This window comes from Strix uralensis, chromosome 24 (genome assembly GCF_047716275.1).
Source record: "Strix uralensis isolate ZFMK-TIS-50842 chromosome 24, bStrUra1, whole genome shotgun sequence".
NCBI classification, from domain to species: domain Eukaryota; kingdom Metazoa; phylum Chordata; class Aves; order Strigiformes; family Strigidae; genus Strix; species Strix uralensis.
Genome location: NC_133995.1, coordinates 7,442,698 through 7,455,819, shown reverse-complemented (window position 1 = coordinate 7,455,819; position 13,122 = coordinate 7,442,698). Strand labels below are relative to the sequence as shown.

The window sequence follows — 13,122 nt, the reverse complement described above, 5'->3', positions numbered from 1 at the left end:
AGAAGAATAGTTTCAGAACAGCTGATCTTGATGCTTTGTTTCTTTTCCTTAAAAAAATGAAAAGCTCAGGAAATGACTGCAGCTTATGATCTGGACTGCTTCAAGGTTTGGAGTGTGTGAGTGTGTGTGTGTATAGTGGGAGGGGGTATAAAAACGATTCTGGGATTTTGGTTCTCCTAGTGTTTTGAGTAAAAAAAACAGAAAATAAAATGTAAGAAGGCATAGATGTTGTTTAGAGACAATATCTTCCTTCATACTCGAGTGTCCTGTATTGCAGATACTGCTGACATGCAAAACCAGACGGAATGATCAAAATGCAGAACAGTACAAGGTTGAAACTGCCAGATGTTAAGCTATATAAATCAAATAGTTGCCCCCCAATCTGCAAGCAGCATTTGCAGCATACCGTTTGTTTTGTTAATATGCCAGAGAGCTAATTACTAACTGTGAGAGCTGGCTAATAGAACTGTGAATCTACGGGTACTGACCAGGCTGCAGCCAGCCCTCGAAGGGCACACGTGCAGATAAGGAGCCGTATGCTCTGACTCCTGCTGAAATGGAGATTAAAGCCACCACCACACGAGGAGGCTGCTCATGGCCTGGCCGGGAGCACTCTTTGCTGGGTAAAAACCGGCTGGATGGCCAAGCCCAAGGAGTGGTGGTGAATGGAGCTAAACTCAGTGGGTGGCCAGTCACAAGTGGTGTTCCCCAGGGCTTGGTACTGGGGTCGGTTCTGTTTAATCTCTATCAGTGATCTGGGTGGGGGGATCGAGAGCATTCTCAGTAAGTTTGCAGATAACACCGAGTTGGGCAGGAGGGTTGATCTGCTGGGGGGTAGGGAGGCTCTACAGAGGGATCTGGACAGGCCGGATCCATGGGCCAAAGCCAGTTGTATGAGGTTCAACAAGGCTCAGTGCTGGGTCCTGCACCTGGGTCACAACAACCCGCTGCAACACTACAGGTTTGGGGAAGAGGTGGCTGGAAAGGTGCCCGGCAGAAAAGGACCTGGGGGTGTTGCTCAACAGCCAGCTGAATATGAGCCAGCAGTGTGCCCAGGTGGCCAAGAAGGCCAACAGCATCCTGGCTTGTATTGGAAACAGTGTGGCCAGCAGGACTAGGGAAGGGATTGCCCCCTGCTCGGCACTGGTGAGGCCGCACCTCAAATACTGGGTTCAGTTTGGGCCCCCCACTACAAGAAAGACATGGAGCTGCTGAAGCGTGTCCAAAGAAGGGCAAGGAAGCTGGTGGAGGGTCTGGAGCACAAGTCTTGTGAGTCTTAGAGCATCTGAGGGAACTGGAGTTGTTTAGTCTGAAGAAAAAGAGGCTTGGGGAAGACCTTATTGCTCTCCACAGCCACCTGAAAGGACATTGCAGTGAGATGGGTATCAGTTTCTTCTCCCAAGTAACAAGTGACAGGACAAGATGAAATGGCCTCAAGTTGCACCAGGGGAGGTTTAGATTGGGCATTAGGAAAAATGTCTTCGCTGAAAGAGTTGTCAAGCACTGGAACAGGCTGTCCAGGGAAGTGGTTGAGTCACCACCCCTGGAGGTATTTAAAAGATATGTAGACGTGGCACCTAGGGACATGGTTTAGTGGTGGACTTAGCAGTGCTACGTTAACGGTTAAGATTCAATGATCTTAAAGTCTTTTACTAACCTAAATGATTCTATGATTCTATAAGGTAATATACACATTAAGGGTTTTATTTTTATTTAGGTGAGACCAGAGACAACACCCAGCTTTCTTTCACCAAAGAAAGGGCAGGAGGAGGAAAGGCATCTCCAGAAAGAGCTCCTCTAAGGAGCAGCGCAGGGTCAGAGGTGTACAGGCGATCTGGAGAGCCACCATCTCTACCAACAGACAAACTGTGGTTCAGGCAGAAGACAGGAAGCAAATTACATAAGATAGCACTGTGGGTGGTTGTAAAGAGACATTTATGAAGGACAGTATTAAAAGATGTTAAAAGTTGGTTGGTTTGCTCCTTTACACCAATGATATAAAAGTACTTTACACACTGACTTGGTATTTGACCTCTGAAGGTAGAAGAGCTTCAGCAAGTGAAAATTAGTCAACTACCATAAAAAGTTTGGGAATGAAACTCAGATACAAAAAGCTCAGACTCTCCACCAGCTGATCGTGTTCTAGCTGTTCAAAATCCTGCCTCCAAACCCTTAACAGCCTGCTACTGCTTCATCACTTTGCTGCTTCACTCTTTTCCTAAGACCAGTGTGGCTGCAGATCTCCTCTAGCAGCCAGAAGCCGTCCAGCTGCGTGCTGCTAACTTGCCTTCGCAGGCTTTGTACCGTTCGTCTGCCACGAACTGCCAACCCCAAAACTCGGATGGTTTGATCCTTAGTCTCTCCCATCACATCCTCCATCTCGTTATGAATTTTTGCTACCTACTCCACCAAGAGCACCTGGCTGTTCCGGGATACCCTGCTGAGGTATCAGTCCAGCCCCACCTCGAGCAGCCTGGAAGAGCTGTGAGCAACACGGACCAAGGGTTATGACTGTAGAGAAGAACACACACAAGGGACTGGGGAGCAGCACGGTATGAGTGCTTTGCTTTCCAAAGAAAACTGAAGCACCAAATGGGAACCAGGAGGGATGCAATAGTTAACTGGACAATTCCCAGCTGTCCAGGCTGCCCTACCACAACACCCGAAGCTATTCTAAGGCAGCACATAGCACAAATACCAAGAGCCCATGAAAAGCATGGTGAGTAAAATTGCTGGTGTCTAATGGCGCCAGATGGGTTGTTGACACACTCCGTGTGGTTAGACATGAAAGGCCATCCTGCAGGAAAAAATAATCACAACCCCACATGCTTTCAATCCGCGACCAGGATTGTCACCTTCGGGTCTGTGCAGTGAGCACCGCACCCTGAGCTCAACCTCATGCAACCACAGCTCTGCGCGCTTCAAGATTTTTTCATTTAAATTCCTTTAATTTCTTGGTGTCTGTTGGTTTCACTAACCCCTTCGGAACCTTGTTAAAATGGTCTGTCTTGCTTTTGTACAGGTTCCACGTTTTCATGGTAAGGTTTTTACAGGAAGTGAGACAAAAGCTCTCCTTCGTTATTTGCTAATGACAATTTTCCTAGCGCTGGCAAAAGGAAGGTAAAGGCAGGTCTTAAAACAGAAATGAAACAGAGAAGGAAAGAGGCAGTTACTTGCTTCAGACCTTCCAAGTAGCCTTTAAAACTACACACATTAACTGTTAAAGCACCTCCAAAAACGCAGCATTTTCTGGGGTGGAACATGGCAACAGTTTTCACAACACAGAGCAGAAGTTATACAACTGTTTACAACAGACCCTTTTCTATCATAACCACAAGCAGATGGCAGAGAAGCAAATTGTGATTTTCATTAACCATTTCAATTCTCAAAGGAGCTGGCAAATACACTCTGCTTCCAGTTTCATGTCACCACAGAGGAAGGATGAAAAAGGGAAGAAAAATATGCGATAGGGACCGCTGGGTATAATGGAGAGCGAGCTTGATTTCCACAGATTCTACAGAATGACTGGAGTCAGTATTTGCCCTTAAGTAGTAAAATTGATGAGATCAGCCCAAAACTTTAGGAATATGAACTTTCCCAAATTGCTGGCGATTTCACATTCACAACAACTGCTTGACTCAAACTTCCCCCACAAGGAGAGGAGGAGGAGGAAGAAGATGCCAAGATCCAGGTTTATTTCAAGCACTATTTATACTTGTTTAAAGATCGTGTGATGATAGTGAATCTGGAGAGTTTATTTAGGTTAGCCTAAATTACACCAGATCACAGCAATCGGGGGTGTTTGGGAGCAGGAAGAGGAAGTTGTGCACAGATTTTTAAGGAACCACAAAGTATGAAGCTCTGTGGTTTCTTGGGTGTTATCTTGATCGGGTCCTGTGCAACTTCCACTTCAAAGGTTTCAGTCGGTCTCAAAAGATCAGAAGGGAAGATTGAGTCCCAAGTATCTGAAATGTCTTAATTAAATTACTCATTCATACAAGGAACTCATAGACAATCCAAGATTTATCTGCTGTGAGGCAAGCAGGAGAGAGCGACAAAAGCCAGCGACACTTAGTTGGGCCTTGCAAGGTAACCCTGTTCAGAGCAACAGCAGAAAAATTATCTTAAAAAACAACCTCCCCCCCACTAAATTAAAAATAAAACAAAAAAACCACACCCACAAACCAGGAATAGGAATACTGGGTTTCCATAAGGAGTGCAAGACGAAGGAATGAGTCAGATGAGAATGAAAATATTACTGAATAGAAAGAGAGAAACATTTAAATTAACATAGGCATGTGAACAGAAAACTTCTCTGACCATCCTTCCTTTGAACTGAGGTTTTTAAAGCAAGTCTCCTGGTGGTACACACAAAAACTGAAGTTTCCTGTTCCACCTCCCCACCGCCCCAAATATTCAGGATCTGTTTCTCAGAGGTGTGCAACAGATATTTCCAGACCTGGTACATCCCAAAATAGTGATCAGGGTCCTAGGAACTGAGAAACTGATTTATTTCCCACCCTCCGGAGTCACCTGCACGCACTACCTGTCCCATCCCAACACAACCCGCAGGCCCAGGTCTGAGCTCTACAGGTTCACACTCTGCAGTACTGACCTCATGCCCAGCTCACCTGAACTACCTGCTAAAATTAGATAGGAGGTGAAGGGAGAGATGAAAAAGTTATTTTCAGATCTGTGCAACCGTGAAGCCCACCCAGCAAACTGTCAGAGCTAGAGCAAGTGTTAGAGCAGAGACGCTAATTGTTTCTGTATATGCTTTTTCAAACCTGTCTGAATTTTGTGCCCTGCAGCGTGCTATGTAAGAGTAGCTACAATCATACCAACCAACACAGTGCGATCCTGGGATTGCTGATATGATGAAAAACACCACAAAGATCCTCCCTGGGGTTTTACATCCATTTTCGCTGGTCATGTATCCCTCGCACTCTGGGTTCAATGAGATCACTGAATAAATGAATGCTTCATGCTTAGAAAAATCTTCCAAATGTTATAGAAAGACTCGGAAAAAAATGTTCAGGACTCAGCTCCACCAAATAGAATCACAGGTCAAAATAGCCTATGACAATATTTATCAATTAAAATAATAACGTAACTGAAGTCCATGTGACCCAAATGCTTTTGTGGATACCTCCCGCACAGCCTGTATCATCTCTCCTTTAAAGAAATCGTTTCACTTTTACGTAAACTAAGGTTGAACTCTGCAAGCTGCTCATTCAAATCAACGTTTCATTTTCCCTTAAAGTCTTCCTGACACAGCTCAGTGTTAACTGCAAATTTTGAGAATTACAAGCATGGACATACACGCTGCTCCCTGCCCTTCTCTTCCAAAAGATTCCAGTTATGAACATCTGTTGTTTACAAGTGCTCAGCCTGAAGGTTGCCAGACTTATTCTGCATCTTCTACTTCAAGGCAAAGGCTGCCAGAAAGCCATCTGAATTTCATGCTGGGATATCCTGGACATTCAGCTCTCCAGCTGACAATTGCTACTCAGTACCCTACTTCCAAAGATTATCTTGATTTAAAATATGGCCTTAAAATAGCATTGTCTTTTCATGTTTTCTTTTTTCTTTTTTTTTTTTTTCTTCCCCCATTTTCTCCCTTGAAAGGAATTACTTGAGGTTTGCCACAGTTTTTATACTGTTGACTGATTATTTGAAGAGGTAACTGCCTTTAGGACAAAATCACATGCAACAGGAGAACGGCAGTCTGGAGTTAAAGGTCGCAGGGTTTCACTGCAGGGGGAGGGAGCCTTCCTCTGAGGATGGAAGTCAGACCCACACCCAGAGCTGCTGCCCGCAGGGACCCCCGAGACCCAACAGGCAAGACGGACGCCTGCTGAGCTGGATGCTCCAACCGAACTGCTACACAAGAGACCTTCGGTCAGGCAGGTCTGTAAGGAGCGATGACTATACCAAACGTGTGACCCACAAGCTCTTGGAACAACTGCAGTTACAAGACTTCGGCTGTGAAATGCACTTTTTTTCCTCCAGTCCATCTTGTACAAGGATATTTATCAATGGGTACTAAAGAAGCCTTACCAAATATATACATTTTATATGACTATTCTCTTTAATAGTCTGTTCTAATTGAAAAAACAGTTTTGAAAGCGAATAGGCAAAGTGAGGCCTAACAGCCATGGTAGAGTGGTTAAAAGCAAGTAAAACCTGGGATATATCCAACTGTCATCAACTCATATGTCACCTTGGCTAAACCAATCTGTTCCCCTTCTTCAAAGATATAAAATGAGAATAACATACACCTAGCTCTGTAAATCATTTTAAGACGCTCCAGTGAAGCTAGCTTCAAACTGTGCAGTGTGCAAGCACCCTTTAAGTCCGCCACCAGCTATACACCGTTTGCTGTCAAGACCCAACCACCTACGTTTCAAAACTCATATGGAAAACCTCGTCACCTGATCAGCTTATCCTCTGTTGCAGCCACATCTAAGAAAAATAAGCCTTGTGCAAGGCATTTGTCAGAAACCCAACAGAAGCCTGCACTTCACGTTGCTCTCTCCTTCAAGCGTGTGCTTGCTTTCCAGCTTGGAGATGGATGGTGGAGGAAGCCACACAATCCAATTTCAAGGGTCAGACTGAAGCCTCCTGCCCGTGACAGCATTCCCTTAAATGAACACATTCGGAGCAACTTGGCAATTACATAATAGTTATTGAGTATGAAAGCACATGCAAATTACAGGGTTACTGCCTGACAGATTTCCTCCTTGACAGTCTGTTAGGAGATCTAAAAACGGCAAGTGACATGGTAAGCACTCACTGAATGATATGGTACCTTCCAACATAATTATCATGTTATCGGAAGAACATGCTATTACTGTATATTTATAGGGTCACAGCCAGGCAATTACAGAGTAGCTGCCCGCCTGTGCACATCTCAGTCATGTAATACCAGGCTCCTTAGGAGGAGAGATCTGATGGTCGGCTTTGATCAAATGGTCTTCTGGGGGCTTCCAAATGAGATTACAGCTTCAGCATCTACAGAAAAGATACCAGCCAAGTTACTCTTCACTATTCAGACAGAGCAGTGTTGGCGATAGGTAATTATAATTGGAATTGCTTCCTTACTGATCCCTGTGGTATTCTGACACATTTCTGAATGTTACAGCCAGCAGACACAAATGACTGAACAAGGAATAGATGGAGCTACCCAGGACAGACAGCTTTACAACCGCGTGCCACTGCTGTGACAATACTGCCCACAGACCCAGCAGCCTTAGTGTTAAGAGTTATTTTTTTCCTTTATTCCAACTCTTCAACAAATTAACAACTTGGGGTAACATATTCCAAGAGCCAGATGCTTTTCTGCCAGGACCTATCTGTGGTTAATGTAAGTGAAATCAGGAGCCTGAGCAGCATCAGCCCTCTCTCTGCAAAGCAAAGTGAAACTGATGCTCGGTAACAGGTTTCAGAGTATTATTTTGGGCAACAGCCTGGCCTTGACCTGAATAACATGGACATTTAATTCAGAAATTCAAATTAAAGTTTTATGTGCCTGTAAAATCACCTGTCCAATGCAGGCTACACTCAATAGCTAGGGTATCTGAGGTCCATTTTGTCCCGGTACAACTTTATAAAGCCTATCTAAAGTACAAACAGCTCAAAAATCAGGGGCAGAGGGCAGTGAGGAAAATGCATTAGAACAAAAATTCAAAAAAACCTGCAGTAGCACAGCCGGCATATTTAATTCACATGAAGCGTGACACCATGTAGGATTCTGTTCAATTATGGTACAAACTTCCACATTAAAAATTCACTCTGAAACTCAAAATAGGAAGCAAGCTATACACAACTTTCCCAACACTGAAAGCTGAATACAAAAGCGTTTCTGACGGGATGTTTCATATCATGCAATATAAAGGAAATCACCTCAATTTTTCACCAGGAATAACATCAAAATAAACTGAAAAAGACCAATCATAATGCAGAGGAAAATTATAGTTTGACACATCATTTCTCTAGTGCCATCTTAAAGGCATGTGCAGAATATGCACAGCTTATAGTTATAAGAACACTTTCATGGTAAAGGAAAATAAATACTTAAGACAATTACAGCTCTATAGATACACAGAATAACTCTCCTCCAATCTGTCAAATAGCTATGCTTGGGAGTCATGCTTTCCTGACAATGTAGTACAGTGTGTGTTTTAAATGAGAAGTCAAGTAAACGACATCAAAGCTGTACAGAAGGGAAACTAAAATGGTGCCTACTTAATGGCTTTCACAGAAAGAACTTCTACTGGAAAGGGAAAGCCCATATCCCTCCAAACACAGCAACAACAAAAAAACCAAAACCACAGATAATGGCCTAACCCAAACAATGCTAAAAGTGTTGCACTTTAGGTGGAGACAGACCCAGATGGATCCTCTCAGACCAATCTGTCCAGAGCAGAAATGATTCAGATCCCAAGGCTGCTTTTGCTCCATGTTTTCCCCAGCTGCTGCTACCCTGACAACAAAACCTGACAAGCTTGTGCACTGCCCAGATGTCAGCTCCAGAGCCCCGTGGCTTTGTGCTGGCCACCTACTCACTGGGCTGACACCTCTGTGCCACGCAGGCTGCACCAGCCCCCTCCTCACCCACAGGTCCTTCTCCTGTGTCCCTCTCCCTGGGAAAAGCACCTCTGTCCCTTCCTCCAGGCAGGAGTCAGTAGTAAATCAGAAGGCTCTGAATCCATGAAACCACGTTCGATACATGTTAGTCATCCCAACTCAAGACTGCTAAGCAGGAAACAACCAAAGCAGTATGGTCAGACCTACCTGTAAATAACGTTTCAAGCAGGTAAGACAATTGATTGTCAGTAAGGACCTCTTTAAATTTTAATTGAGGGTTCCCCCTCCGCAAATGGCACAGCTCTAGTTGGAAGTACTACTGGCCTTATTTCTCTACTGTTTTGAGGGGATAGTAGCAGAGATACACCATGCTTAAATCCTACACTGGGTACGCGTAGGATATCGAAAACAAGAGAGCTGAGATGGCAAATCACAGCATAGAACAGATTAGAAACAGTTACTCTTAGAAAAACAGACCAAAGCCACTGACACTGAAGGAAATCCTGGCTTTGTCCAACAAATCTGGTGTACAGCTTTGCCCACCTTCCCAGCAAAATTACTCCTTTTCAGATGTGCCAATTTTTACCATACCATTCCCTACTGTCAACATATGACCTACCAGGAATTACTGAAATGAAGCTAGCAACCAGGCTGCACAGAAATATGAAATGGGTTCTGTGTTTAACACAAACTTGGGAAACATTTATTCTGACATTCACAATGGTGCTGGTACCCACATTCACTGTATGCACTCTCTTTTTGCATTCCTATCCTTGTGACCACATCTACAGGGAAAAAAAGGGCAAAAACAAAAGGCAAATACTCTACTTGAATTGCTGGTCTTTGGTGCTCCTAGTTTTAGCCAGGAATCTCTCAGCCAACTTCTCCAAATTCCTTGAGTAATCCATCTCAATCTCTGCCTTCTTGCGGAAGAAATCCTGCAAGTCCTGCAGTAACTGGACCCGAAGCTCACACTGTTGGTCAAGGCATTTCAGCTGCTCTACCAATTGGGCACGGATCTCTGTAACAAATAAAAGCACTAAAGATTAAACAAAATCCCATTAGAGAAAACACCATACAAATTCTCCAGTAAAATATAGTTAAAAATACGTTCCCTCATTAGCAATATGTCAGCACAACTCCATTATGATTGACTGTATCTGCAGACAGAAAATGATTGCAATTGCATCTCGGATGCACCGGTCACAGGAAAGTCATCCAGTAACCTGTGAGCCGGCGCGCAGACCTACAAGCGAAGCTTTACTGCTGAAGAGTGCATCAATTACAAGTGTCAAGTGCATTTTTGGCATCAAGAAGAAGTGGTCACTGCCTAAAAATGTACTGAATCTCAGTCTGGAAAAAGGACTGAATGCTGCAATACCCCACGTCAGCTCAGAAAATCACTTCAGGGAATTTCTATCAAATTCCTTTGCAGACTACTCTTGATGCAGAAACAAGGCGCTGTGCATACTGGGGCACTCCCCAACGGCACCAATCTCAGATTATTCGGTTCGTTACTGAGACTCCAGCTGTGCAGCTCTCATTATAAACCAAGCCATCGAAACAGATAAAAACACCCCTTCAGAGAGCCAACATGATAGCACTTCCCACCAGGGAATTGTCTCCAGGAAGACAATTTTTCTTTTTAAAATATCTGCAAGTAACATATTTATGTCTAAAGAACCCATATAGCACACAGATATAGGTGTTAAAATTATTGTTATGCATAATTATTACTGAAGATATCTATTTGTTTTAACAAAATATTTACAAATATTTTACAAATGTTTTCAAACATTTTACAAACATGAAAACTTCTCAAGTTAGCTCTTTAAGCCAGGGTGTTGTTCTCCTTACCTTACTGATTCTGAATTTGAGGAACAGAATAGTGAAATGACTCGTTCACAGTCAAACAGGGCGAGAAAACATAGCTGAAGCATGTCAGACTCTTAGTCTAAAAATGCAGAAATACTCAGTGATGCAGCCAGGAAAGGTTATTTGGCTTTTATACAGGCAATAAACTCAACATGAAAACAATAAAATATGCCCTTTCATCTAAAGGTCTTTGAGCACTCAAACAGCAAGAAAATAAGTAACATTCAGGTCTTCAGCAGGCACAGCTTTGTTTATACCTATGCATCACAACTGCAGGCACCCACAACTTTGTCACCACAGCTGAAGACGGGTAAGTATCATTTTCCAAATGCAATTTTTTAATCAACTACTTCCTTGCTAATTCCTGAGATATGTAATAATAGGGGCCAGCTTGGCCTCCTCAGTGTGCTTGTCCCTTTGCCCAGAAAAAAGCATGCCATCTGGACTTCCAAGTGCTTTACTCTTGCCATGCACTATGAGTATCAGTTGCCTTGAATTGTGCTCACATCTGCGGGAACAAGCAGTTTCAGGGGGTCCAGGCTTGCAATGAAGAAAGCACGCGTCTTTATTTTAGGGACTCCAAAACCCAAAACACGTGTATACAAATATGACTCCTAGTTAGGCTTGCCAAAAAAAAAAAAAAAACCAAACCCTACAAGATTGTGGCATTTTCAAGCTTGAAGATGACCCTGATTAGCACACTAATTTGGTAGTACCGCTTCTCTGAGACTGTAGATTTCACTGGGAGGAGAAAATACAGGCAGCAAGGTTGTAACACAGAGCAAAACGGAGTAGTGAAAACTGTGATGTGTGGGCAAAGCTGGTCAAGTTTATTTTTTTCTCAGGAAAGAATTATAGAAAACAGAAAACTTCTGTCTCTTCATCCGGAAACACAACTACAAGCAAATACACAGGCCTGAGTTGTCCACATACTTCTTTAATCAAAACCACTTCAGCAGGCCCGTTCCTGCGGGCCCAGGGAAGCCCCCGCTCCACGTCCCTCTCCCGCCCAGGCGGCTGCAGCAGGAAGGGTGCGGGTTCAACCCCGGGCAGGGACCAGCACCCTGGTCCTCCTGCCAGCGCTGGCTGCAAGGGCACCGTGGAAACAAACCCAGAGGAACCTACAGGGAACCTCTCCCCGACTGCACTTGCAAGGCCACAGCCCTCAGGGCACTGGGAAGGCGGCGCGGGAAGGCATGAGCAACACCAGGTAAAACCTGCGTATTGTGTTTCTTGCAAGTTTGTGAGATTTCTTTGTTTGTGAGATCTCTTTGTTGTTTGCTCAGTTCCAGCTAGCAAAAGTTCTGCAGGATTAGCAGGGGCTGGGAAGGGCACGGGGAGAAAACAAACGCTTACGCACATTAGATCTGCTCGCACTTATTTAAAAATTTGCTGCTGACGCTCAACATATGCTATATACATCTTCTCCATTCAGCTCGGTCCCCAGTTACAAAACTACCAATGGATTGGCAAAACTCTGCACGAGTGACAGGGTTAGTCACGTGCAGTGCAAACAAGACAACCCCATTCTACCTGCAGCTTTGTCATCAAAACTTTATCATAAAGAAGGTGAGATAGCCAATGACAATAGCACCATAATGCCCAGCAACGTAGCGTTTCCTCGCTGCGATGACTCAGTCTGCCTAGTTCTTAACCTAACACTCATCTGCGGGTCTGACATTCAAGAAAGAACATCCTTCAAGGCAAGAAGTATTAGAAAGTTCTTCCTCCCTTTGTGTCTTCTCCTCCACCCCTTCCTCAACAAAAGGGATGGTCCCAACATAGAAGCAACTCTATGACCTTTTCAGAAGTTACTGGGCAAAGATACTAATTTTAATAAGCTGTGACTTAGTTCCTAGAGCCATGAAAAGGTATCACACAAAGAAAATACTCGAGATCTGGCATTTTCTGCTAAGCAAATAAAAAAAGAGGCACAGAATTCAAGTGCAGCAAATATCTTCCTTGTATATGATATATATATCTATTTGCGCATTTAGGGCTTGACCATCCGCACAGTGTTATTTTTCAGAAAGCCAGCTACCTTACAGCATGGATGAACAGTAGGAACCATGTTTAAAAAGAGGATTGAGGTAGGAATAGAAAATACCAGATATACCTCAGACAGGTAATGGTGCGGCCACCTACCCTTCTCTGTGCTACAACTGAGGGATCTTTTATAAGGGCAACAACCTGGCAAACTGACGTTCTCCATCAGTCATGTTTTTGACTGAGAAACTAGCTCCCAGAGAAAAAGTAGAAATACGAAGGACCACTTCCAAAAGTAGTAGTTCCTGGAGACTAGAAGATCAGCAGAGCACACATATTTTAATTATAAAATTAGAACGAAGCTCAAGTTCTTGGTTCTCAAGGTGGGATACTCCACACACAGCTCTCCTGCTAAACAGCAGCAAGAACTAGTAACCTTTTCCTTCAGCAAGAAACACGATATCAGCACTTTTTCTTTATAAATAAACTCAGTGTTTTTTGAGGGGAACAGTGACAGCTGATCGGGCTGCCTGCAGGGGAACAATAAGCTATTCAGCTCCAGCTTATCGAGTCTGTGGCGCTGGGCTGGAGAAGGGCAACCTTGCTCATCTTTCAAAAACACACCACACAGTACTTTGCCACAAAATAAAATCAAGAATGCAGGAATTTCCT

General features: G+C 43.8%; 1 protein-coding gene across 3 annotated transcripts in view; it reads right to left on the bottom strand.

Moving 5' to 3' along the window:
* The window catches only part of SRGAP2 (SLIT-ROBO Rho GTPase activating protein 2), a 114,318-nt gene that overhangs the window by 66,935 nt on the left and 34,261 nt on the right, over positions 1-13,122 (bottom strand). For all 3 annotated transcript variants that reach the window (XM_074893548.1, XM_074893549.1, XM_074893550.1), the window contains exon 3: positions 9,418-9,610. In XM_074893548.1, coding sequence (XP_074749649.1) covers positions 9,418-9,610 — 193 coding nt within the window. The remainder of the gene's footprint in view (positions 1-9,417; positions 9,611-13,122) is intronic.